The following is a 27,548-nucleotide window of genomic DNA, read 5'->3' on the forward strand; positions in this document are numbered from 1 at the left end:
AGAGTGGACCCTACCAAGCTTCATTTTCTGAAGATGTAAAAATGAATAATTGCAGTAATTATAAAAGAACACTAGAACTTAGTAGCCTGCTAGTGCATAAATCATATGAATTTATATGCAAGAAACAAACGATTTGTTTAAAATCTGTAATAACATTTCTTTTGCATTGTTAAAATGATCAGTTAATTTAAAACTAAGTTATCTCTCAAATTCATCTTTATGTCCACAAACGACATGGCTGTGTGATCTGTGTTATGTCCTACTAATGATAGCTATGCTTCTTCAGTACAGTATTATCTTTGAATGCTTTTATCATATCTAGCAGAGAATTGTCCCCTTCGCCTCTCCTGACATTCTGGACTCAGTAATTGAACTCTGAGAAATGAATCACATCTGTGTAACTCGGTTCACCCTCTAGTTCCCGCCTCCCTGTGAATGACAGCTGCACTGCCTATAGCCAACGAGGCTGAGGCACCAAGCCCTAAAAACCCTCCAATATGCGCAGAGATGGGCGGTAGCACTTTTACGCAGGCTCTCAAGTGTCTGAAGTTAAAACTCCTGCGCGCTATTCTAGCCGAGCATGTCGAGGGTCCGGACGGACAGATGCACGGGAGTCACCGAGTAGGCACCCAGCTGACTCCCAACACTTTGGGAATTTTTACCGTTTCGAGTAAAACAGTCCGGAGCGTTTTGCAGCGTCGCCTCGGCAGAGTGGCTGCTTTCGGACGCTTTGGATCAGATCCGCTGCCGAGATGTTGTTCCACAGACTTCTCCTGTGTTTTTTAGTAACAGGTATTGTTTCCGCTCAGCCTGACAGCTCTGGATTATTTTACGCACTGAGATCAGAACTGTCAGAAGATGCAATCTTGGTGGCCAACAACGGAATACGCGTGCCTTTCGGGAGATCGGTCTTCATCGACCCTATCAACGATTTGGTCATTCAGACTCAGCCGGGGGATCGATGTAGCATCACAGTCCTGGATAACGATCCGCTCTCGCAGAGACCGGGGCACCTCTCTCCCAAAAAGTTTCCGTGTGATTTCGGTCCCAACGATGTGACATACTCCCACTACGGCTCCAGGAGTCCAGCTAAAGACAGAGTGAGGCTGCAGCTCAGGTATGACGCGCAAACCGAGACCGTTATCATCCCGTTTATGATGGAGGTTGAAGTAGTTTTTACGCAGCTAGAGTTACTCACCAAAAACATGCCTCTCACTGTTGATAATCTCAAGGGGATCAGTAACCCTATTGATAAGAAGATTTTAGAGTTCACCTATGATAGAGACTCTCATAAATGTGAGGTGGCATCCCTGTCTAGCGGCAGCTCTCTGCCCAGATATGGAAGACTTATTGATGGGGGCAAACTTTCCAAAATGATGGATTGTGACGAATTAACACAAGCTGACATCCGCTATGAGCACACGTTTGACCGAGCGTCCCCCAACAGGGACTATGTTCCCATGGTTGTGGAGCTGCATGACAAGGAAGGCAACGTAGTGAAACAGGAGTATTTCCATCTCATGATTCGCATCAAAGAGGGAGAGGAAAACACTCCTCCCAAACCCAGCTTTGTGTCTATGATGATGATGGAGGTCAGCCAGTTTGTAATGACTGCCCTCACCCCTGACATGCTCGCTGCTGAGGATGCAGAGTCAGACCCAGATGAGCTTATTTTCAACATCACCTCTCCCTTGTCTTATGAGGAGGGCTACATAGTCAGCACTGATGACAGAAACCTCCCCATCACATCCTTCTACCAGAGAGACCTGCGTGATCTGAAAATAGCTTACAAGCCCCCCTCCCTGGACTCAGACACAGAGAGGATTTTCCAGCTTGAGTTCGAGGTAGTAGACACGGATGGGGCCGTCTCGGACCCCTTCGCTTTCATGATTGTTGTGAAGCCCATGAATTCATTGGCCCCCGTTGTGACACGTAACACAGGCCAGCTGCTCTACGAGGGGCAGTCTCGGCCTCTCTTCAGCGCCCACAACTTGGAGGTCAGCGATGAAGACAACCTCGACTCTGTCACCATCACAGTGGTGGATGGGCTGCGACATGGGGACCTCATGGTGCTGGGCTCTCAGAGGAAATTCTTCACGCCAGCTGATCTTACAACAGGAGTTGTTGTGTACCAGCATGATGGGAGTGATACATACAGCGACAACATTATCTTCAAGATGATGGATGGGAAAAATGAAGTAGAATTCCTTTTTCCTATCACAATCGTTCCCACTGATGACGAGCCACCGATTATAAATGCCAACACTGGCCTCGTGCTATTCAAAAACCAGATGATGCCTGTATCTCCCCTCATGCTCAGCGCTGCCGATATTGACTCTGAGGACTCAACTATTAAATTCACCATTGTCCCTCCCTTTTCTACAATTGGCACAGTTCTCCTAAGGCAGTCAGATGCCCCTGAGGACCCCTCCTCTTGGAAGTTCAACGCTGAAGATGAAGTGTATGAGAAGGAGGTGACAGAGTGGCTTCAGAAAGATATCACAGATGGAAAGTTGTTTTACAAGCACACAGGCCCACACAACACCGATACCATCATGGATCAGTTTGTGTTCACAGTTCAAGATGACAACGACCCCCCTAATGAGTCAGGGGAGAGTGCATTTATAATTCGGGTTTTGCCCATCGACGACGTACCCCCCGAGCTTTTCCCTGGCACCACCCTGCAGATGACAGTTCAGGAGTACAAGGTCACTCAGTTTAGCAAAGAAGTTTTGCGCTACACTGATTTGGACTCTGAGGACCGTGACCTCAAATACACAGTTATCCAACCCCCGACAGACACAGATGAAAATAACCCAGTCGTCTTCGGTTCTTTAGTTCTGACAGACAGCCCAGACACTGAGGTCACAGAGTTCACACAAGCTCAGATAAACCATCATAAGATATCTTACGGCCCCCCAGACGTTGAGCTTGGAATCACAGCCCACGTCGTGCAGTTTCGTTACACTGTTGAAGATACAGCAGGGAACAGTGTGGAAGGGGCTTTCACTATCTACCTCCAGCCCGTCAACAATAAACCCCCTCAGATTACAAACACTGGCTTTACTGTGCTTGAGCGTGGCATGCACATCATCACCATCGCTGAGCTTGACGCCACAGACCTCGACACAGAGAGTAAACAGATTACCTTTACTCTAAGCCAGCCCCCTAAGCATGGCCAAGTTCAGGTTGAATTCACTGACCTAGAGAAAAAAGGGGTTTTCAGACTCGAGGATGTCTCAGAGGGGAAGATATCATACATTCATGGCGGGGAGGAGACGGTGAGTGATGAATTTCTGCTGGATGTGAGTGATGGGATTCATGTTGTAACTGTGACGGTCAAAGTTAACGTAAAGCCTGTTGACGATGAAACTCCAACAGTCAGCCTGCCTGCGGGAACGATCGGGTCTCATATGGATGTCCTGGAAAACGGAGCCACAGAAATCACAACTAATGTCATTCAAGGCCATGATGATGACACAGATGACCTCCAGCTGACCTTTATTGTGGAGGATCCTCCAGTTATGGGTGAAATATTGGTTAAAGGAGTGCCTGCCACTAGGTTTACACAGGCTGATATTATTAACGGTGTGGTTGTGTACGCACACACCGGTGGTGAGATAGGTCTCACCTCTCAGCAGGACGGCTTCAATTTGACTCTTACAGATATGTCTGATGATTGGACAGTCGGTGGCAATAAGGTCAACGGAGTCCATGTTCGAGTCACTATCCTTCCTGTTGACAGCCAGGCCCCTGAGGTCGGAGTTGGGATTCAATTCAGTGTCATTGAAGGAGAAAAATATGCCATCGGCCCTCAGCACTTGAATGCTGATGATAATGACACTCCAACGGATGATATCCTTTGCACGATTATTGTCCAGCCTACTGCTGGCTATGTGGAAAATATATCACCAGCCCCAGGCTCAGAAAAGTCCAGGTCAGGAACAGCTATCAGTGCTTTCACCATTGGAAACATCAGGGAGGGGAATATCTACTATGTGCAGAGCATTCACAAAGAGGTAGAGCCAGTGGAGGATAGGTTCACATTTAGGTGCTCTGATGGCATCAATTTCTCAGAAAACCATTTCTTCCCAATAGTCATCATCCCAGCAAATGATGAAAAGCCAGAGCTTTATTTGAGGGAAATAGTTGTGATGGAGGGGATGAACATCGTCATTGACACTCCGATTCTGAATGGGGCTGATGCTGATATTCCCCCCGAGGAGCTGATGTTCATCATTTCCAAACCTCCCAAACACGGTGCCATTTTAAACCAGCTATCCACAGGCTCAGTTCTGGTGACTAATTTCACTTTAGAGCAGATCAGGGAGGCATCAAGTATTATTTATGAGCATGATGACTCAGAGACAACAGAGGACAGCTTTGATGTAATTCTGACGGACGGAAAGTACTCTGTGCAGAAAACAGCCATGGTTATGATCATTGCTGTAGATGACGAGACACCCAGACTGCTCATCAACGACGGCCTGGAGGTTGAAATCGGAGAGACCAAAGAGATCAACAACAAAGTCCTCAAAGCGACAGATTTAGATTCAGATGACAGTACACTCACATATATCATCCGGTTTGGGCCTGGTCAAGGTCTCCTTCAGAGGAAAACTCCATCCGGGTCTCTGGAGAACATCACTGTGGGCATGAATTTCACACAAGCTGAACTCGATGCAGGGCTTTTAGTCTACACACACAATGGACAGGAGGGCATCCGAGACTTGGTCAAATTTGACGTCACAGATGGGATGAACCCACTAATTGATCGTTACTTCTACATCACCGTGGGCAGTATCGACATGGTTTTCCCTGATGTTGTCAGTAAAGGCGTGTCTCTGAGAGAAGGTGGCAGAGTGACTTTGACCACAGATCTCCTCAGCACCACCGACCTCAACAGTCCTGATGAGAACCTGGTCTTTACTGTCACAAGAGCTCCTGTAAGGGGCCACTTAGAGTGTACAGATACTCCTGGGATGCCCATTGTGTCCTTTACTCAGCTGCAGCTGGCTGGTAGTAAGATTTACTACATCCACACCTCAGATGATGAGGTGAAAATGGACAGTTTTGAGTTTGAGGTCACTGATGGCTACAATCCCATTTTCAGAACATTCAGAATCTCTATTGTAGATGTTGACAACAAGAAACCTGTTGTGACTATAAATAGTCTAGTTGTCACAGAAGGGCAGGTTAAGCTGATTACACCATTTGAGCTCACAGCTGAGGACCAGGACACAGCTGAGAGGCTGCTGAAATTCACCATCACCCAGCTGCCAGTCCATGGTAAACTCCTCTATAACCAATCCACACCTGTCACCAGCTTCACAAAACAAGACCTAAATGAAAACCTCATCAGCTACAAACATGATGGCACAGAGTCATCAGAGGACTCCTTCTCATTTACTGTCACTGACGGCACACACACTGACTTTTATGTTTTCCCCGACACCGTTTTCGAGACACGTCGCCCTCAAACCATGAAGATCACTATTGTGGCAACAGACAATGGCATCCCCCAGATCGTGGTGAACAAAGGCGCCCCCTCTTTGAAGACCTTGGCCACAGGTCACCTGGGATTCCCCATTAGCTCCAAAGTTCTGAGGGCAGAGGACAGAGACAGCAGCTCGGCCTCCCTGGTGTTCCACATCACCACCCAGCCCAAACATGGTTACATCATCAACCTGGGACACGGAAATGACTCCATCGACACATTTAGTCAAGGTAAGCTCTGAAGAAAACTCTCATCAGCATTATAATCTATTGAACTTTTCATGAATATTGCATGTGGATGTCATAATCAAATCACAATTATGTTGTTAGCACTTGATAGTGCTTGACTGATAGTGGGCTCCAGTAAAAAAAACAAAAGAATTTAAAAATGTAATCTGTCTTATGTGTAATGTGATATTCTTCAACTTCAGAAAAAACGTTAAAGTTAAAAATCCCTGAAAACCTGCAAGTTTTGATTAATTTTTTTCACACTGACTACCAAAGAGTTTAATTTATGGGGTAATAATTATTCATATGTGTGACAAGTGCTGGCTTGGGAATTTCAATAGTTAATTTGTGGGCCTGATTTAGATGTGCCTCGCTCATCAAATCATAATTAGCAGACCAAAGTTAGGGGCTGATGTTTCGCACAAATGTCTTGTAGATGGTTAGAGATGAATAATTTATTATTTCTGCATCTCTGGGGAAATGTTCACATCTGATGTTCTCGACAGCGGTTTGTTAAATGAAGCAGGACAGAAAGTAGAGGATCGTGTGAAAAGGTCAGTGCAGACCTTTTAGTGACAGGATGGCATTTGAGTTGCAGCACATTTTGATGGTTTCACCAGGTCAGTGTAATCTGAAACAATTTATTGCAATGGGTGCGTCTTAAAAAATTATATGGTAAGCTAAAACCCCTCAGCAAAATACATATCCATACACCACCAACAAGCAGAGTAAGACCACCTGAACTATGTAAACATTTTTGCATGTGTGCATGTCTGTTTATTGATATTGGTGAAGGAATCAAGACAACAATGCCACTGATTGAGGTTTAAAGCGATGCAATCAATGCAGCATTTCACGTCGTGCTGAGGCAATTAAACAAACAAGTAAGAAAATTCTCAGCTTGGCATAGGCACAGACAGCGGCAGAGAACACAGAGGGGGGGAAAGAGCTCTTCAGTCTGCAGGAGACGGACACTTCTGACAACCACTGTGCGGCTGCAGTCTTTGGAAAAAAAAGAAAAGAAAAAAAAGGGCACAGATGAGACGAGAGTGCAGCAAGAGAGAGAGGCAAAGGGGCAGAAGAGGGGGCAGAGAGAGCAAGTAAAGTGGAAGAGAGTGCAAAGGAGGCAGGGGGGATGGGGGTGTAGGTGGCATGAGAGAAATAAAGAATGAGGGAGGGGGGCGTGAGAGAGTGAGAGCAAACAGGCTCGTCAGAAGAATCAGTCAGGTGAAAGAGACAATCCCTCGCTCTTTATTTACTCATCCTATTTCCAGGGCACATCCCGTGAGGCATTCTCTTTAAATATTTGATGAACAGTGTGCCCCAGGTTCAGAGTGTTGACTTTATATTTGCAAGGTCCCCGGGTTCAGGGCTGCGTCACAACACTCTCACAACACTGCCTCTCCTATACAATCAGATCAATACTCATTAATGTAAAAAGATGAGCAGTAATCCCAGAGTAAAACAATTGTCAACAATTGTCATTTACATAACTGTAAAACGTCCATGCCGCCGTCTTCGAAAGGAAGCGAGAGAGGCAGAGATGACAGGAAGCCACCTAAGAGGCTTAAGATGCGTCCCGGCCAGGAGTCAGGGGTTTATACTTTTATGAACCTCCTTCCTCTGACATCTATTATTGAAGGAGGTGGTTCGCAGGGGCCAAGCCCTTTCACAGTCCTGATGATTTTTTCTGCACTGTAATAGATGTTTCTGGAGAGTGGTGGAAAAAATGCACACACAGCCCTGTAATTCAGACAAGTTTGGGAAAACAGCTGTGGAAGTGTAGGTGCCCGCTGCAATCCTGTTTTTAACATTCTTGCCCTCGTCTGTCATTAAACATCCACCATCACCTGTTTTTTTCAGGGCTGTTGACACAGAGAACTGACAGGTTCAGGATTTAAACCCTTTTCTGTTGGTTTAGCTTGAGCTGTCTGGGATTTTGAGGTGGTGGCCTTATCGTCCTGGATTACAGATGCATGACTTTCAGAATGCTTTCTCTGGTAGAAAATTGTTCATGCTGAGTGCTGATAAGGAACTGAATCAGTGTGATACTTAAGACCTGCTGTTACTGCTGCTGATATGGTGCTGAAGCAGGACAGCTTCCATCTTTGAACAATTATTTGACAGAGAGAGTGTTTGAACAATCCAGAAAGCCATAATATGACTTCAAAGCATGTTTGAGGCTATTTCTGCGGCCAGCATGAAACTTCACATGAAGGTTTTTTTAATCTTAAAATGCAAATTGTTTCATAAATTCATATTTTTTTTAACCTTGGCAAGGGCAGATCTCTCTGATATACAATTTAAAACTTAGCCTTCAACTTGCTTGAAGTCAGAGCAAGGAGATTGTTAAAAATTTAATGGTGCGTCATCTCACATTGACATGACAGTGTAGCACTTCAATTTAAAATGCAAATGAGGGCCAGGGCACTCATTTGCATTCTGTCATTAATTATATCAAAACATTTTGTCGTTGTTTGCTTGTCATCTCTGTGTGACTTTGTCTTCCTTTGTTGGTTTTCAGGTGACAGGGTTTTAATCATGTTTGCACAAATTTCAGTTTTTTTGTGCTTTTTCCTGCCCAGATTTTTACACCTGTTTTTGCACTTGCATGACTTTTGACACTCAAAACAAAACAAAACAAAAAAACCCAAACCTAAACTAAAGTTGCTTCTCTATTACAGCTGATATTGACGACCTGAACATCTGCTATGTGTTGCGGAACGAAGAAAATGCCACATCTGATCTCTTCCATTTCTCTGTTGAGGATAACGGTAAGGTTTCACTGTTTATCTTTAGCTACCTATTTTTTAACCAGAGAAACTTTACTCTGAACGAGTGGAAATATCCTGAGTGTGTTATCAAATGGCATTTCAGCAACATGTCGATAGATACAAACTGGCTTAGGTGAGGATAGAACCTGTCCCTTTTTGGTTATGGTCTCTAACCTTTAGACTCACTGATTTCTCGTTTCTCTTGGTGAATTTGTATCTCTCCTCTTTCTACAGTAGTTGTCAGGGTTCAGGGAACCACTCATTACCCACAATTCATGATTGTTGTGGACCTGCGAGACGACTGTCAAGCATCATATCTCAGCTCATTGTGTGTTTAATTTAGCTCCCAGCAGATTTTCTAAACAGTTTTGTGAAATATATTTTTGTTATTTCTGTTCTTTTCATTCATATTCATCATGCTAAATTGAGGCCTCATCTCTGTCAGCTTCGGATGCACGAGGTGACAAATATTTGCACTGACTTCATTTGATTCGGGATTTGCCTATAAAGTGATCTGCCATTCAGAGTTGTGGGTCAGAATATCACTTTCTGAAAAATTAGCATAGACCAACAGAGGCCTTCTGTCTGTAACTGTACACTACAAATGATGCTACATCTTATTAGCTTCCTGGTGAACTGATAAGGCTTCCAGTTTCATTAAAGATAGAAAACTCCTTTTGTGGGCGCTGAGATTAACTCGCATCATTTTCACAGTTCAATGATTTAATGAGACCGCCTGTGTAATTTGTGAATATGACTGCAGGATATGTCAAGCAGTATTACTGTATGTTCTGTCTTGATGTGAGGCTGATTTATCAGGGCTTTTTTTATGTCAGCATAGAGAGGGGAATTTCAGCCACATGTTCGGAAAATACAAGCTATACAAGACTTAAACTGTACTTCTGTCAGGCCTCTAGAAGGTCAAGACAACTCCACTATACAGAGCAATGAGCACTTTCAGTTTAGAGGGGAAAAAAAACAACATACTTTCATTTTTATGTGTAAAATCAGTATCAAATTTGTCTTCCTCTCTATTTTTGTCATGAGCAACTTGAGATGCATAATAACTGTCATTTGCAGCCTAAATTATGCACAAGAAACAGCCACTTTAAATTTTGTACATTTCATTCCATATGTGTGCCTGCAATGTGCATAAATTAGCTTCCTTTTACCAAAGGCAGCAGCTAATTAAGCAATCAGTGGCTGGGAGTCTCATATAGGAAATTGCTGCGATTGACAGAGAGCTCAAGAGATGGTTGCATTTGTTTCAGAGAAAACCAAATGTTGTTACACTGAACAGAAACATTTCAAAGCATTTACTAAGGCTGCAATCAAATTCAAACTGTGAAAATGATTTGAGGATTTATATCAGTAGGCAATAAGAACTAAACAGGAGGGAAAGCACAAACAAGGGAAATGCCCTCCATGTGGGGCATAGCATGCAAATACCAAAACATACACAAAAGGCTGCTCTTATTTATTGTCTTGTCTTACTGTTCTTGGAAGCACATTTCCTTATTGTTTCCTCGTGTTTTGTCTTTAGGGGCCACCGTAACCAATTAAAATAGCTCATTATTGATAGAAAGTTAGAGTGGTAGAAGTTATTAAATAAACAAACATATGGAATGACATAAAAAGTAATAAATGCGTTCATAAAACCTTCACATTGTGGTTTAAGATCAAGTTTTAATGTAATGACCTCAGAGCCACAACTCCCAGTCCACACTTCTGTTTTAAAACAATCAGATAACAGCTTTATTGCTTTAGTCCTTAACTGTTTTTTCTCTGTTTTTCTGTCTTATTTTGTAACTAATTGACTGGTGCTCACCACTTTTCTGCCGTCACCGAGATACAATATACAGGTTAATTAAATTTTCTCAGCTCTGCCGCAACTTTACCGCACAACTACTTCTTTGTGTGTGTGTGAAAACGACTAAATCCAACAGAATGTGCAGTCACACTTATTACATAGCCACAGTAAAAAGAAGTGTGTGTGTGTGTGTGACAGCACATGTGTTTAAGTACAGAATGCGTTTGGAACAGGATGCAGCAGACTCTCATTTCTCTCAGTCTGTTCATTCTCCTCCTGAGTGATAAAATATGAAGCTACTGTGTTAAAGACTAAGCACGCACAGAACAACTGATGTAGAGCGATGTAAGCCTCCCATCATTTGAATTAAATGGACTTGGCAGAAAAATTCTCAGACTCACATTCAGAAACTCAGTTAATAACACAATGCTTCTTAGTGACTCATAGGATTACAAGATTATGTGTCACTGAGTGTCAAATTAAAATGTGGGTCTGAGGTTATTTTGTTCATCACCAGGGCCGGCTGTATTCTTTAGGTACAATGGGATATACAACACTGTACATAAAAGTCCTATTTACATTGTGACTCTGTCCTTCACTTTAAAACTACTTGATATCTTAACCACTGGCGTCCAAAGATTAAACGTGCTTTCCAAATTACACAAGAGGAAAAGCCTGTATTGCAAACTCTCTGTCTGAAAACATGAACTAAATTGGCCCTGGACACATTTTTCAGAAGAGTTTTTCGTACTGTAGTGCTAGTGCACTTAGAAGAAAATGCTAATGTGCAGCAGAATAACAGTTTCTTTGTGCACATGAAAGGAGAAACATTGACTAATTGATTGTCCATGCTCCTGTAAAGTTCTTAGATTTTTTTTCTTTTTTCAGCTCTTGGCAATAGTCTGGTTTGAATAAAAGACCTGAGGCTTTTAAAAAAGAACTCTGTGCTTGAAATACACATTTGTCAGTCCATAAGTTTGCAACAAACTCATCCTTCCCAGTGCCCTCCTCCCCAAAAATTCCCCAAATCAACTCCTCCATGTCTGTAAGCCTTAGTTTTACAGCATGTGGGCATTATATTCTTGTAAAACATGTATGTACATGTGAGTAGGTACACCTATATATATATATATATATATATATATATATATATATATATATAGGAGGGATGTTTTAAAGCACTAATTTGCATGTGCACTGGTACACACTCACGCAAACAATCCCACACATGCATGCACAGCAGAGCACAGAGGGATAGCCAACGGCTAAGGGGCGGTCAGGCCTCCAGCACAAAAGAGGTGTTTGATATTTAAGAGCCCAGGCAGCATTGTGGGTAATGAGAGCCTGGGGCGTCTGAGCGGAGCAGAGCTCCGAGGCAGCCACTGGTAATTACATGGCTCTATTAAAGGCTCATCTACAGGGGAAGAGTGGCAGGAAGCACCTTCTGTCCCAGGTTAAGACCAGCTGCAATCACTGTAGTTGACTGTAATGGGTTGGAATATGACTTGTTTCCCAGGCTTCTCTGTGGCTGTGGGATTTTCAGAGGATTAAAGCATAGTAGCAGTAAACAACACCAATTACAGTGAAGCAAATTTGAAGAGCATGAAAACAAAATATGAAAGTAGAGCTGCAACAACAACAATGCAGCAACAATGATTTTCATTACTGATTGACCTTCCATGTATTTTCTTGATCAATCTTGATCATTTGGTCTATAAAAGGTCTTTAAATGTCAAAAATGTCTACAGATTGTAATTTTGTGGAAAAAAATCACAGCAGCAAATCCTCATATGAGAAGCTTGAACTGCAGAATGTTTGATCCACCAATTATCACAGTAGTTAATGATTATTTTCAGTGGATTGACTCAGTTACTCACTAAGTAACTAATTGTGCCAGTTCCACTTAAAATGTAGGTTCACCTAAATTACATTGGTGTCACTGAAGTGTAGTGGTATCTAGCCATGCAGATACATTAGTTTGGCTGTATTTGTCCAGGTGATGTCTCTGCCACTGATATGATGCAGTGTCGCTGGATGAGACAATGCAGCATTATGTCGATCCGTAAGCAATGTAACTAGAAAAGTATAATGTAAAGACAGTCAGACCTTTTGGATTGTTCAGAGTGAGCAGTGGAATTTTATCTTAAATGGCTATAACCCTGCTACTTAAAAATACAATTGATGATATTAATGATTTGTCATGTTTAATACATCCTCACACAGACAGATCATGTCCGCAGGAAGTACCTGCTGAATTAGACCAGCATGTTTCTCCTTGATCTTTCTTCTAATCCCGTCTTTTTTTTCCCTGTATGTTTCTCCTCCCCGCTGCACATGGGATCGATTGTTACAATACATTCCTTTCATCCCATCCCCACCCCACCCTACCCACGAGCAACTCCGACACACCGCTGCTTTATCTTAGAGTTACAACGACAATATATCCTCCTGTAAAGACCCCCTGCAGTTTCTATATCCCCATTTCATCCACACTTCTCCGCACACAGTACACATGCATTTCCTTGTCTCGCCAAATTTCTCTTGAATAAAGCAAAGTACTCACAGTGCAGACTTTTCCCCTGTTGGTGTTAGAAGAATAATAATCAGACTACACTGCAAGGGCACCAGTTCTTTATCATTAATTTTGTTTGCGTATGATTTCTGATTGGGTGTAAATCTGAGTGACTTTTTCCTCTCTCTTCAAAAGGCCATTTTTTCCCCCATAACAGTGGTGCCACCACTTCAGATGAAATGACCTCCTCGGGGTGCCCTTTTTCTTTTAAACTGCTTCTCTAATAATTTTTAAACTCTCCAACTCAATAGTGGAATGAGTCATGCAGTGTCTGATTATATCTCGGCTCAGAAATTTGGAGTCATCCATGAAGAAACTGAATGTAAATGGGATAATCCAGTCTTAGATTTCTGGATTTCCTGCATTGTAAAAGCTGTATTTAATTCCTTTCCAAAGTTGTCACACACACACTACACTTTCCCCAGTCCTTCTTTTAACATACCCCACCTTCTTTGGAAGTTGAGTTGTCATGTGAAAGCACCTAAAAAACAAACAGTTACAGGTTTAAACTGGCTGTCACCATGGCCACAAATGGAGCAGGTTAATCCGTTGACCTTCTTTTGTTGTTGACCTGTCCGACTGATCAGGACAGAATCGGAGACTAATACATCAGCATGCAACACAGACTGACACACACACTAACATGTCCCTTGGCTTGAATAGAGGATTCTCTTTATCTGTCTGCATTCAGGAATTTACTGTCATCTGCTTCTCCCAGGGCCCAACTCTTCCATCTTTATCCTCTTAATCTCTCGCCCCTCACACTGTCAATGTTAGATCTCGTTAGATGTGTTTTATTAATTTTCCATTCTTTTACTCAGCTCAGCATCTGTGTTCATTATATATTTTGTTCCTTAGTGTTATTTTTATCTGTCTTGCCGCCTATCAATGTCTTCTTTTCCTCTCGAGGTACAGTCTTAGTATTTTGCCCTCCCGTCTCGTCGAGTTTAATCTCAAAGTATGTTGCGGTTTATTGTTCCGAGTGTCGACTCTGTTTCCTGCGTCAGGATTTGGTTTTACTGTCACACCCTCACTGTCTTTTCCCGCTGTCTGTCCCTGCCTGCTGTGTTTGTCTGTCAGCGTTGGTGCTGATGGATGTCTCTGTTGTAGGATTACAGCACGTTCTGCAGTTGCGAATGCTGCTTCTTGCGATGATCTGCATCTCATTAGAGCATTGAGATGAGAGCGTGAGACTTGTTGGGAGATGTGAAGGGATTTTTCATCATGTTAATCAGCTTTGATTCTGTATTTCTCTAAGCTTGACAACTGATCTACCACACAAACATGACCAAACAGCATCTAATCTTTAGAATAAACCAAAAATACATCTTTTGCCAGTAAAATGCTATGAATTACATTTCTGTATATATGAATAGTCTACCTGGTAGATGTATTAGTCCAAATAAATAGTAAATAAACATAAAAAAAGTAGTGTTTATGTTTGCAGCAGGATTATTAGACCAAACATACTGAAATGTGCCAATTCTGATATACTGAGACTGAGACATGAAACATAGAAGTAGATGGTGCATCTACACAGACAAGTTAGGTATACTGTTTGTAGATGACATTCCATGTTGGTTGTTGAGATATGTCATATATGCTATTTGCAAGGTTTACACTTGACTTTTTGTTCATGCAGCCACACTGACAACTGACACCGACAACAGCCACACAACATGGTGCCAGTAAACGTTCAGTAAATGTCAAATACATTAGACGTAGCAGTCTCCATCAGGTTGGGCGAGCTAAACGTTGTGAACGTGGGTGTTTTCGCAGGTAGTCTGTTTCTCTGAAAACAATGGATTAATCCTGGCAGGCTATTGATGTAACACTTTCTCCTTTGCGAAAGTAACACTGGCGATTGTCCATCCAATGAGATTTTGGACAGACGAGAGCATATCGACTAACCAATCGACCACTTGACTAGAAAACTACAGCACTGGCATATCAGTTCTTCCGTACAAAACTGTAGGAAAGTGACAATTCCAGCTCACATTCTCTGTTTTACTGTCTTTGCATGTGTCATCGTTACTGTCTCTATTTCCTGCTATTTCATTTTTAATGGATCTTAATGGACTTCTAATTTATATTTAAATCATAGAGGGCATTACAATGTAAAGCACTTTTCTGTTCTCACTGCAGTATAACAGTACACAGCACTGGGGAGCTGTTCTGAGCTCTGCTTTATTATGAAATAATAAAAACCATATATCTAAAAGTATGGTATGCCACTGAAGTAAAAATGAACATTCTCTGGCTAAATAAAATTTTGTTCTAAAGAGTTGAAGGAGATAATGGAGGGAAATGAGAGCAGAGAAAATTAGTGGCGAGGAGAAACCAGAGATTTCAGTACCTAGTTTATCATCTCCGTACTCACACGGCACAGTTTGCTCTCAGGAGTGCCAGTAACCATCCTGAGATACATTAAACCCATCCCTCTGTTAAATATTATATTAGTGGCATGGGGAGACTTGTGCTGAAGCTGGAGTGATAGGTGTGCTGGAGTTCTGCCTTTGTCATGAGCACAGAAAAAAAAAAATCCTGCAGGAGGACAAATGCTTTTAGGTGCTATTATTCATCTGTGTTTGTGTCGGTGCTTACACACAGATATATTCATATGCGCACACACAAGCGCATCTGTACAAGAGCAGACACACACACGCATGCACCTTGAGGAAGCCGCCATTTCTTTGTCCCCAAGCTTTTTCCCTTTAAGCTATGCCCAGGGTCATACACGGTTGTCTTTGTAGATATCAGTGAAAAACCTCATGGTTATTAAGCGTGTCACAAAAACTTCAAAGGAGTGAGGCTTCTCTGCCCGAGCTGTCAGTTCCTCATGGCTTCATTTATTCTTGTGGTTGCTTTAGGTGTTCCTTCACCACAGTCGTGCCTGATGGCTATTACATGTAGGAAGGAAACAATGCATTATTCTGTTGCACGCAACTTTTATCTCTTCAGGGTAGATGTGTGGGTGGGTGGTGTGGATGAGGGGATAATTGTATATGCACCTCATTTCCTTTGTTGCCAACAGGCGCACATACAGTACGTACGTACACAATCATATATATAGTATACTGTATAATACTCACTGATATAAACAGCAGTACCAGATTCATCCTTGCATTCAGTTTGGTTTGAAGTCGTGTGAAGTGATTGATCAAACACAGCGACTAGTGGAAATAATTACCCACACATATGTAAAGTGGCAGTCCACACCGTCAAAACACACTTGATCCTGATAAATTAACAACAAAGAAACCTTGCGCACTTTATCGTCAATTTGCCGTCGAGTCGAGCAGAATTTTAAATACATATGTTTGCCCAGGGCCACAAATTCCTGGTCAGCCTACTAATATCTCACCACACCTCAGGAGATATCCAAATCATGCTGTTTGCCTTGGGCAAAGTGTGAATGTGGTGGGATACACACATACGGAGACATACACAGACGCCTGATTTTGGTGCTGATAAAATGACCTGCTTTCAGTCTGATATATGCATGGCCACACACATACACCTTGCAGAAGAAAGAAACCGCTGAGTGCAGTACCCATCACAGTCTCTGTGATCCTCTTTGCCACTAGTTGCACAAATGCCAATCCTGCCAACGTTAGTATAGTGACTGCTGCACATCTGTCAGGAAAAACTAAAAGGTACTGAAACATCCTGAGTGGGAGTGAGATTTTTCTTATTCTGTCAACCATCAAAATTTATGTGGAGTGCCACTCCTGTCAGATGGCGCGTGGGCTCCTATTACTACTGAAATATTACCGGTGGTCTATTTTAGCAGGGAGGGTGTCATGGCACTTCACGTTCTATGTACTTTGTAAAAAGGAACACTTTGCCAATAGCAGATAAATAGCAGATTTAGCATTTACATCCCAGTCCAATGTTTCTTCAAGGTTTTCCATGCTGTGAAAAGATTGTTGGGTTTGTTAGTTGTGTATGGCTGTTTGGTTGCCAATTGCACTGGGAGCTGGGGACTCAGATACAAAGGAGTATGCAAGGTAGATGGAGACGTGACAGTGAGGGAGGGCCAGCAGCAGAATAGATGTACTGAACAGCAGACGACATCGTCTCACTGTGAAAAATTTCCTTTGATTTTGGGTGTGAAGTCTCAGACATGTATGCACACACACACGCAGCTGAAACTCAAGATAAGACAGCCCTGAGTTTTTAAAGAGTGAAGCTAAAAGCTTAATTATAATTTCAAATTTCAAAAAATCTGTGTGAATTAATCTCATGGTGATGTCTCTAATCTAAATGTCATTTTAACATGCAGCGTTGGCTCTTACTGTATACGCTGCAACAGTCTCTGTTATCAACAGCACAAACAGCACAAAGAGCGCAGGAGAGGTGTACTCCGAAAGGATGTCCCACCCCACCCCCACACACACACACACACACACACACAAACTCATGTTTAACACATCCCCCGAACCTATGAATGATAGTTCCACCTTTTATGTGTGTGTGCTACACATAAATATGAGTTATGCGTATGACAAACATGAGTCTGTGTTGGAAAAGTTTGAAAAGCATCTTCAGGGAATCTGATCTGAAGATTTAACGTAGCAATTTTAAGATCACAGCCTCTGTCGGGGTGCAGGATAAGTGCTCTATCCAGATTTGCACAGACTGTTTTATGTATTTGTTGTGTGAGGATTTCAGGCGATTTCTTTATGGTTCCAGGACGGAATTTAATTTTGTGGCTCGGAGGTTATACCAAGATGTGTAAAACACTGTCACCCATCACTTAGTGGTGTATAGTCGACTACAATCATAGTAGAGCTACAAATCCCAGTGAAGTGGTTGTAAAGGTGATTTGGTTGGTTGGTGTAATTGCAGTGGTTTTGACCTTCTGGTGAGAAAAGCATGAATTGGTACTTGCTTGGCTATTGTACAGAACAAGTATCATTTTATATGAAAAACTGGCACTTTTAGCACCCAGTATTACTGATGTTCAGATTTTTTTTTGCTGTCTGATCCTTACTTAATGTTTCTTTTTCTCTAAACTCTTGACTTTTCAACCTCCTCTCAAGCTGACAACGATAGAACATGCATGGCAGCTCCGTGGACTTAAATCTTAAAACTGAGTCTGAATCAGATCAAAACTTCAGATTCTGTTATTTAAAAAAAAATTCAAAATTACTTTCAACCCCACTTTGACTTTAAAACTATTGTGTCTTGACTTTGCATAGCCCCATGTTTTATGACTTGAAAGGCTCGAAACTCTCCCTAAGCCCAAAGTGTGAGAATCTAGGCTGGTGCTTCACAGCATATTCAGAAAGAGCAGACACTCAGGCCTTGCTGAAGGTCAGTTACACTTGTTTTGATGATTTGCTTTTGAATTCTTGTACCTTCATGGAAGGTTTCTTTTAGAGGCTGAGGATCAAATCTCTAGAGAGAGAAGGTTAGAGAGAAAAGAGAGGTTGGGGGTCACTGTGTGATGAGAGCTTGTACTGATAGTCTGTATAAACATAGACATTTTAATTTAAAGTAAAAGAGACAATTCCTATGTTCAGACAAGCTAAAATACAGGAGAGCATAGACAGACTCTGAAGCTTGCAGTCCAGTAATTTATTGAAACCAAAAAGTACAAAAGATGAACCAAGAACTCACTGTTCAAAGAAGCAGCAGGAAATCCAACAAATTTAAGTCCATAGAAAAACGCAGGGAAAACACCTTGGACACAGGAGTACACAGGAGGATGAGGGAGATAACACAGTGGTGGTAACATAATACTCTGGCAAGTAAGGAAGGCACAGACAAGACTTTATACACACAGGGACACAGTTGAGACAGACACATGAGCAGGAAGTAACAGCACAAATGCCAGGAAATAATTACCAAAATAAAACAGGAAGTAAAACACACAGGAACAGAATACCAAAATAAGAACAGAAAACACCAAACACACACTAGGAGGATGATAACAAAAGACACTGGAAACATGAGAGAAGTTCAAAGTCCCAACTAAAACCAAAAGCAAGAGTCTCTCAGGAAGGGGGGTCATGTTATAAAAAGCTCTATTCACAGTTTCTCATCACATGTAACCATTTGCTTCAGTACTTTATGACAAATGTTCATTTAATAACCAAACTATTAGTCTGTTGGCGTGGTATTGTGTTTTAAATGACATTAAAATGTGAGCAGAAATGTGATGTAAAATCTGGTGAAGACATATGATTTCTTTATGTACAGTATGTGCCACAAGAAATCTAATATTAAAGATATTTTAATCTGTTTTTCCAAAGCCCATCTTGCTCAGTTACCATGTTCTAACATTTGAACATAAAGCTGAGACTCCATAGACTTAACTACATTATCCAAGTCAGGACCAGAGTCTAGGCTATGTCAAACAAGACCTTTCACTAACAAAATGGTGGGAATGGTGAAAGCTAGCACCTGGAATAAATTTTTAGAGCATCACACAGACCTACAACCTCAATGCATTAAGGTTTGATGTCTTTTGATTTTAACCATTTGTGGTCATAAAGTTCTGGACAGCTGTCTGATTATTCTGTAAAGTAGATTCTAGATCACAAGCCTCAAAGCATCACGATTGTAGCCTCAGAGTTTTTCTCTGCGGATTTCTAAGAGTGCCCTTAAAATTTGCTGCACTGAAACTATAATCCGTAATTGGTTAAAAAAAAACCCTTGTGGTGAGTTTTTGTTAGAAAAGCCTTTGAAAGAGGGTGTAAAGTGAATTTGGCTCTATTGAGGATGATTTCAAAGCTGCTTTTTTGTATGGTCAGCACATGTGAGAGGTCTTTTATCCTTCCAAAAGGCTGGAGGAATGAGACAGTCTGAAGCCCATGGATTCAGATCCCTGTTGTCTGTGCACAGCTCCTCACCTCCTCTGGGAGGTCACACCGAGGAACTGGTACACAGTCACAAACATGCACACACAAACACAGATGCACACACACACACACTAAGATTTCAAGAAGCTAATGCTGCATTTACTATCAGGGAGCTGGGATGAAAGTCAAGGGTGCAGCCAAGTTGGAGAAGGAGAGTTGTGCGTGTTTGCGTGGGTGTGCAATTTTATATTTGCACTCGATAAATGAAGCCTGAACTTGGCCTACAGGCTTTTTACAGGATACATGAGCTCTGATTGTATTACCTGTCTCCTCACCTCGGCATGTTGTAGTTATGTGTGCCAAGCTGGAAAGTGATGAACTTTTCACTTCTCTTGCGTTTTAGCACCGTGTTAGTGTACCATGACAGGAATATATTCTACCAGAGGGCTGGACCTGTATATGGGCTTAGATGTGCAGTTGGAGAGAATGATCTATGACCTTTATGATGCTATTATCAATTTCTTTATCGAACATATTTTATGTTATCACAGTGTCAGAATGCAGGATTAGCCACAGTGGCAGCCCCTTTTTCTGCACACAGAAGTTTGAACAACGATACTGCCCTGCTGCCATTTATGACCTCTGTGATAATGGAGGTAAAGTGCTATGCGTGTGTGCTTTTAACAACCTCATTGCTTCAGCCTTTAAGAGGCATAAATGACTCGAAAGAACAAATAGCTTTGAAATTGTCCTCAATAGAACATGATGAGATTTCTTTTCTGACAGCCTACACATAACATTTACAGATACAGTCCTCCACCTCTGCATCTCTCTCTATCTGTAAAACATACTCTCTCAGACATTTAGTTTAGCACTCGCGAGAATGCCGTGCATAGTTAAGCATTGTTCATCACTACACAAAAGCAGAAAGAAAGAGAACGATCCCTTCTCCACATCTTTTATTCAAGTTTTACAGTGTTTTCTTGTTACTTCCATTCATTATTGCCGAACTTCATCCTTTTCCCCCAGCAGTAGGTAGGTAAATTAGCCACACAAAGCATCCCTGCAAGTAGCATCCTTTCTGTCCGCTTGTTGAAGTGGCAGCTATTGAGTACAATTAGCCGACACTAACACAGGCATTTACTCTGCAAACCCTTCCTTTATGTCACTGATTGGCTGGCATACTTAAATCCTCAGAATGGTGTGCTATTTTTGCAGAAGCGAGAAGGAAAAAAAAATACAGTTCAATAAAGGAGAATGTGAATGTAATTATAGGACTCATGAAAAGACTGACTGTTACATATATAAAGGTTTAGGATTGTGTGTTTATTTTAACGAATCTGTAAATATTCTGCTGCAGATGTGTTCTGCATATTTACACTGCATATTAAAAATAATTAAAACACTTTTTCTTCATTACAGTTTTGCAGTAATTGCCCCCTTGGGTTGCAGATTCTCCTGTCATAGTTTCCATTCCAGTTTTTACAGAAAACCGAATGCAGTATTTGGTTGTTAAATTACAGAAATAAATAGGCACAGACCCATCAAAGCACGTGCAGTGTTTCCACAGAGATCTTAGATAATAAACAACAGGTTCACACTTTCACACTTGAGTTATTTAAGAAGCAACAAATTCAGTCAGTTCAGGTAGATGAATACTAAACCACTGATTAGAGACTTTGTTTCTTGTCAGGAGTAACGGCATGCCTTTGTGTTTTTATTTTGTCCAGGTGGTAACAAGCTAAAGGGACAGCAGTTCCGTCTGGACTGGGCTTGGATCTCTCTGGAGAGAGAGTACTATGTGGTGGACGAGGAGGACAAGTTTCTGGAGGTGGTGCTCAGACGGCGAGGCTACCTGGGAGAGACGTCTTTCATTGGTGAGTCTGTTTGTCTGTCTATCTTCCTCTCTGATCCAAGAGGATATGCCTTGTGTTTTTAGCCATGCTAGCAGGGTGGTTCTAGGGCTGACAGTATGAATCTGTTGGTTGGTCAATTATAGGTCCACCACCTCAGTCTAGACTGAAATATCACAATGACTGACAGATGGATTGTACAGACATTCATTGTCCCCAGATGATGAATCCAAAATATTTTGTGAACCCCTGACTTTTCTTCTAGCACAACTGATTTTGAGTGAGATGTCTCATCAAATAGGCTTGCTGGATGGTTTAGCATGAAGTTAGGCCTGTCTCAAGATTAATACATTTTATCATGCCATCAATAGTTCAAAAAATTTATTTGTCCTGTTTTTTGCTTTTTACAAAAAAACTTGTTAAACTAATGGCATCTCATCAGCCTCAGCTATTCTTTGTGTTTTATGCTAATTTAGCTTATTTGTAGATGATAGCTTGCTAACTAGCGAAACAAAATTGGTAAAAGTGGTAAGTAATATATCTGCTAAACATCATATTATTATTTCTTTGTGAGCATGTTAGCATACTGACATTTGCATTTAGCTCCAAGCACCACTGTGCCTGAGCACAGCCTCATAAAGCTGTTAGCATGGCTGTTGCCTCTTTTAACTTTCATCACCTTACATTACTGCTGATTTTGAGTTTTTCTTAGCTCTGAGTCTTTTCACTTTATGTGTGTTACAAACATGAAAGAAAAATACTGTCAAAGTGCTGTGGAATTCAAGAAATAACACAAAACCTGAACCTCATTTCATATTGTTTGTGTGATGGTTGATAGTGTACACTGTTTTCTCCACTGCAGAGCTTTGTGTACATCACAATAACCAGGAGTGCTGCTCTCCTGTCTCTCAAAGTTGAAGCCAAAAAGCAATTGCAACATTTCTTTTCAACACACAGTATAACCAGATTTATCCTCTAAGCCAAAGTAATTTTGTTTGGCCTTGAGTCATTTTACAGTTTTTTTGTTATGAAGGAGACTAGATGAGATGGACAGTGTGGTGCCCTGTGCAGAGATGTAACTCTTCATTTACCAGCACATGCAGGAAACCCATGTCAAGAAAAATTATTTTTTGCTACATGATTGCTTGTGAAGCAACTTCATTTGTCCCATGTAGACAGGTGATTTTTCAGCACACAGTGAGGTCAGGAAATAGGCATCAAAACAAGTACATGTCAAAAGGCAATAAAATTGCACTGCACTGATATGACAAAATCCACAAAGAAAAAACTGAGAGCATGAATTATGGTGACATTACTGATGTTAGTTCAAATCAATGAACATCACATAATAGCTCCACAATTAACAGAATTGTACCCCATTATCTCCCTGTCTCTAAGTGAAGAAAAACTAGATATGAGTGAATGTTAATCTGTTTATCTGTTTGACTTAGTTCCTAGGGCTCTAATACACCAGGCTGGCAGTCAGGCATTCTGTGGTGTATGGCCAACTACCCTCTAGTTTTCACAGTGTGTCCAGCACTGTTGGCACTTTTAAGTGCACATTTGACCAACTGAGCACATTGAAATGGCTTCAGTGTCTGACTGGTTGTTCAATCTGGGGAATTCAGCCTTTCATTGCAGTTTCTACCTGGTTTTCTTTGCACAAACTGACAACTTAAGTACAAAGCAGAACTTTTGGAGCCAACTACAGTTTTTTTGCCATGCATATTCTCAATTTATGTTTCACAAGACTTGTAGAACTAGACTAGAGTAGAAGTATAGTGCTTGCAGGGTGTAAAGCAACTTTAGGCTATAGACAGGCAGCAGTGTGAGCCAATATGTCAGTTGCTCTTTGTCAAGTTATTTTATGTAGGTGGGTTTGATCTGTCAGCCCCCTAATCTGCTGCATAAAAGAAAACGCAGGGAAGAGACTGAGATGACATTAAGATCAGACAGAATACAAAGCTACACTCTAACAATTTTGTGTAATGTGACTTAGTGTACTATTGGCTTTGTGAAACATGCTCATCACTGGCTTGCTCTTGGGTAAATCTTCCTATTACTGAGAAGAAAATAGCTGCTGTTCCAAATCAGACCCGTTTTTCTCCTAAAACTGACAATCTAAGGTAGTTCACTCGCATTAGGTCCCCTTTCAGCCATATTAGGCTGTAAACTGTCACAGCAGTCAACGGTGATACCAGGAACATTTTGCTGTCTCAAATCTGACAATATGTGAATCTTCAGCAAACTTAAAAATAAAATGAGCTTCATCCTGGTTTCAACACTCATCAGTGCACAAAATACAGAGAACACACTGCTGGCTTTGTGCTTCTGAAATATAAATTCAGCCAGCTACACTCACATCAATGCCAGAGTTTTTAATAAGCTTTTTGACCAGCAGATGGAGGTGATTTGACATTGGAAACAACAGCGCAGCATGTTTTTCTGCTTATGTCTGAGTATTTGTGCAGGTACGAAGGTTAAAAGCACAGTGATGATGTTGTCCCTGAATGCTCCTCTTAGCCCTAACTTTATCATGCTTCAGCTCGTTTGCTCTGGGAGACCCAGCGGCTGTAAGCAGCTTTTGCTCTCTCCCACCTCTCATCATCATTTTGATCCCTGTTAATCGCTTGGTCAGGTGTTAGCATCACAGTGTAGCAGTTTATTTGAGCTTTAAGACTTGTCTACCTGCGTGCGTGCTGGCGTGTGTGCGTGATTCCTCTTGGGAAGGTTTTGAGTGTATCTCTTGGGCACACATGAAAGCTTGCGTTCTGACTCTCATCTCTTTGCACAGTTGGTGTGTTAGCACCTGGTTATCTCCGGCCACACACACACACACACGCATCCACACACATTCACATTCACAGTCACGTTCACATTCACATTCAAGCCTGCTTTTGAGTGAACATCTAACATGGTATGTCAACAAGGTGCTAAAAAGCATCAGTGTGAAAGTGCTCTTCATCTAGGCTGACATAGGAACAACATGTTGAGTTTTTATGCATAAGTTCATCTGGGGGAAGATTAAAGGGAAGAAATATTTACCTCAAGAAAAAAGGCCTATCTCACTCTAAATCACTAATCACTCTGACAACACTATTTTGTCTCATAACCCAAATAAAATTTGTATGTATGCTTGCATGCACATATTTCTATGCATTTTTGTGTCTATATGCTCGGTGTTGATCTGTTCAGGCACAGATGATGAAATATGGTCCAGTTTAGGGCAACCCAGAATGAAAAACAGAAACTGATCAAAGTCTAATAACTTTCATAGATTTCAATTTGCTGGGCTGGTGAACAGAAGAATGGAGCCAATGAACCAATAATAGAGTGTCGACACACTCAAAATGGACAAAATAGCGGGAACAACATTGAATGTAATGCAATCCAATACAATTCTGCCACGGTAATGGCACCTTTGATTGACGTTTGCTGTCAGTTCAACTCAGTTTTAAGGCTGTAGTTTGTGTTGTTGTCAAGAAAATATCTCATTAAGAGTCAGTGTTGCAGAGGCTCTACTTGTGTTCCTCTTTGCTAATTTAGCTTTCATGTCTTTCATGTGTTTGGCTCGAGCCTTAATGTTCTTTGAGAGTTTTCTCCATGTGGACAATTTTGCAGCATCTTTGATGGATGTGTTCAACTGGCCTCTTCATGAGTTGCCTCATTTTACCTTGACATTGGTGATTGTCAGTAAGTTATTAAAGCTGACACCTACTGCTGATGGTACTCAAATTATAATGTGACTCACTTGTGTCATTGCCTTTGTAATTCTGATTTACAGGTGACAGAAAAAAACAACAGGAACAAGATACAAGGGCAACTTCAGAGCTCTCAAAAAAAGTCTCAAAAATCAATGACGAAACGGATAAACATGAGTTTACACAACTATGAGGTTAAAATGTCAACTGTCAGCTTATATTAAAGGGTTTGTGTTTTTAACTACACAGTGTGGGAACTGCAACCCTCTTTGCTCATATTAGCACCAGTTTTACAGGACAGAAAATAGTTGAACAAACACCGACAAAGTCACCGTCTGACTGTCTGAAGTCTTGCACAGATCAGCAGTATATCAGTGAATCATATAGACACTTGGTTTCTTGCTTGCTAAAGTCCTGCAGCCATTTTCATTTAATGTCTGTTTTGGGGGTTTTCTGTTTTCAGTCTGGTTTGGACAGTTAAAAACATTCCACCATTTGGCCTTGTTTGGATCTTAAGGAATCTGCTGCATTGTCCCAAAAATTGGCTGATGTTTGGTCAATACAACTTCAGAAAGGAAAGAAAAATGCCATCACAGTGTCCTAGAACCCAAGGTGACATAAGTCAGCTGATTGTAACAACATTTTAAAAATCCAAATGCTTTGAGTTTAAAATAATATAAAGCAGAGAAAGGAATTGAATTCTAACATTTGCAAAACAACTGTTTTTGCATAAAAATGACTATTAGATTAGCACAATTTCTGATGATTAATTTTGAATTGATTGACTAATTGATTAATTGTTTAAGATTTAAACTATTGCACACTCTCAAATCTTAAAGCTCAAAGTCAGAGCTTAAACCTCAGATTGTTTCTCTGTGTGTGGTGTGAGGAAAATGGGAGATTAGTAACAAAGATTAAAGATCACAACAAAACCAGACCAGTAAATGAAGAGAAAATGTATTACAGAAGAAGATCCTTTAAATATAAAATGAAATGAAAAGGAAAAAAATAAACAGCCACATAGCAATTCCTCGCAAAGGTAGATAGTGTAAGTGTGTATAGATAGATTAGACATGGAGTGTGTCGAGGATGGAGAAGCAGGGAGAAGGACACCCAGCGATGTTGTCAGAAGCTTTGCTGATGAAAGCTGGTGTGGTGCCAGGCAACAGTGAAGGAGAGCTGTTACACATGCTCCATCACAACAGGACGTATATGTTGAGAGGATCAGTGAAGGAGCAGCACAGAGATAAGATCAAGGTTCAAAGATGCCCCCACAAAGCAGAGCTCAGGCGGAACGGGACTGGACAGGAGCATGGGGATCAAGATTGGATTCTTCTACCACTGTTTTCAAGCTTATATCTTCCTTCCTTGCCACTCACGAAAAAAAAAAATCAAACATGACAACGATATCAACCCACAGCTTAATTCTTCATGTGTGCATCTCCACCTCACCTGCTGTGTTCTTCTAATTGAGTTCTGTCACTTTCTCTTCTTTCCTGTGACCCACTGACTTGTCAACCCACTTAACCCGTCTCACTTTCTCTTCCTTTCATCTGAATCTCTTCTCACCTCATCTCACTGTGGAGAGCGCTTGGTCCTTTTGCAACCTAACCTGCTTTTTTTCTCATCAAAGACAACCACCTCTCTCCTTCCTGCTCGCTTACAGCCTTGTAGCCCTGGGTCTGTGCCATAAGCTATGTCTTATATTCTTCCTCCACCCACTCTGCATTTGTCATTCATCTTTTATCTGCCTTCTTCTGTTTTCCTCTCTGTCTCACTCTGGAATAGCACTCATTCGCAGTTTGTTCTTGCTCCGTCTTTAGAGTCTCACTTCCTTGTGTGCATCCTGTATTTGGTTGTTACCAGATGCGGTGAACCTCTGCTGATTCCTTTCCCTCTTTGTCTTCCTACTCAGACTTTCAAGTCCTCCTCCTTTCCTTTCCTTTCCTTTCCTCTCCTTTCCTTTCCCTCATTCCCTTCTTCTCTTCTTCCTATCTTCTTTGCTGTATGAGTAATATGAGGAACCCCATGGGGAAACAAGATGGAATTGAATTCTCATTCTTCTTTTTTATTCCTCTCATAAGTCAAAGCTCACTCCTTGAAGGCTCTTTTTTCACTCCTGCACTATCCTTCTCTGGTCTGTCCTTGCTCTGAGAGATAAATGGAAGATTGTTAACAAGGTGTACTTTTGCCAGGTTAAGATATATGATCTCCTGTGGGATTATATATTCCAGCCTCATTATTGTTGCCAAGCAGGGTGGATGGAGAGATAATTTTATTTCAGCGGCAGAGAATAGAAACTGTT

General features: G+C 41.4%; 1 protein-coding gene across 1 annotated transcript in view; it reads left to right on the forward strand.

Moving 5' to 3' along the window:
* Positions 1 to 414: 414 nt before the first annotated feature.
* The window catches only part of frem2a (FRAS1 related extracellular matrix 2a), a 57,743-nt gene continuing 30,609 nt past the window's right edge, over positions 415 to 27,548 (forward strand). Inside the window, exons 1-3 of the mRNA XM_018692539.2 lie at positions 415 to 5,727; positions 8,409 to 8,498; positions 21,420 to 21,566. Of these exons, the coding sequence (XP_018548055.1) occupies positions 753 to 5,727; positions 8,409 to 8,498; positions 21,420 to 21,566 (5,212 nt within the window). The 5' untranslated portion in view covers positions 415 to 752. The remainder of the gene's footprint in view (positions 5,728 to 8,408; positions 8,499 to 21,419; positions 21,567 to 27,548) is intronic.

The sequence above is a fragment of the Lates calcarifer genome, linkage group LG20 (genome assembly GCF_001640805.2).
Source record: "Lates calcarifer isolate ASB-BC8 linkage group LG20, TLL_Latcal_v3, whole genome shotgun sequence".
NCBI lineage: Eukaryota > Metazoa > Chordata > Actinopteri > Centropomidae > Lates > Lates calcarifer.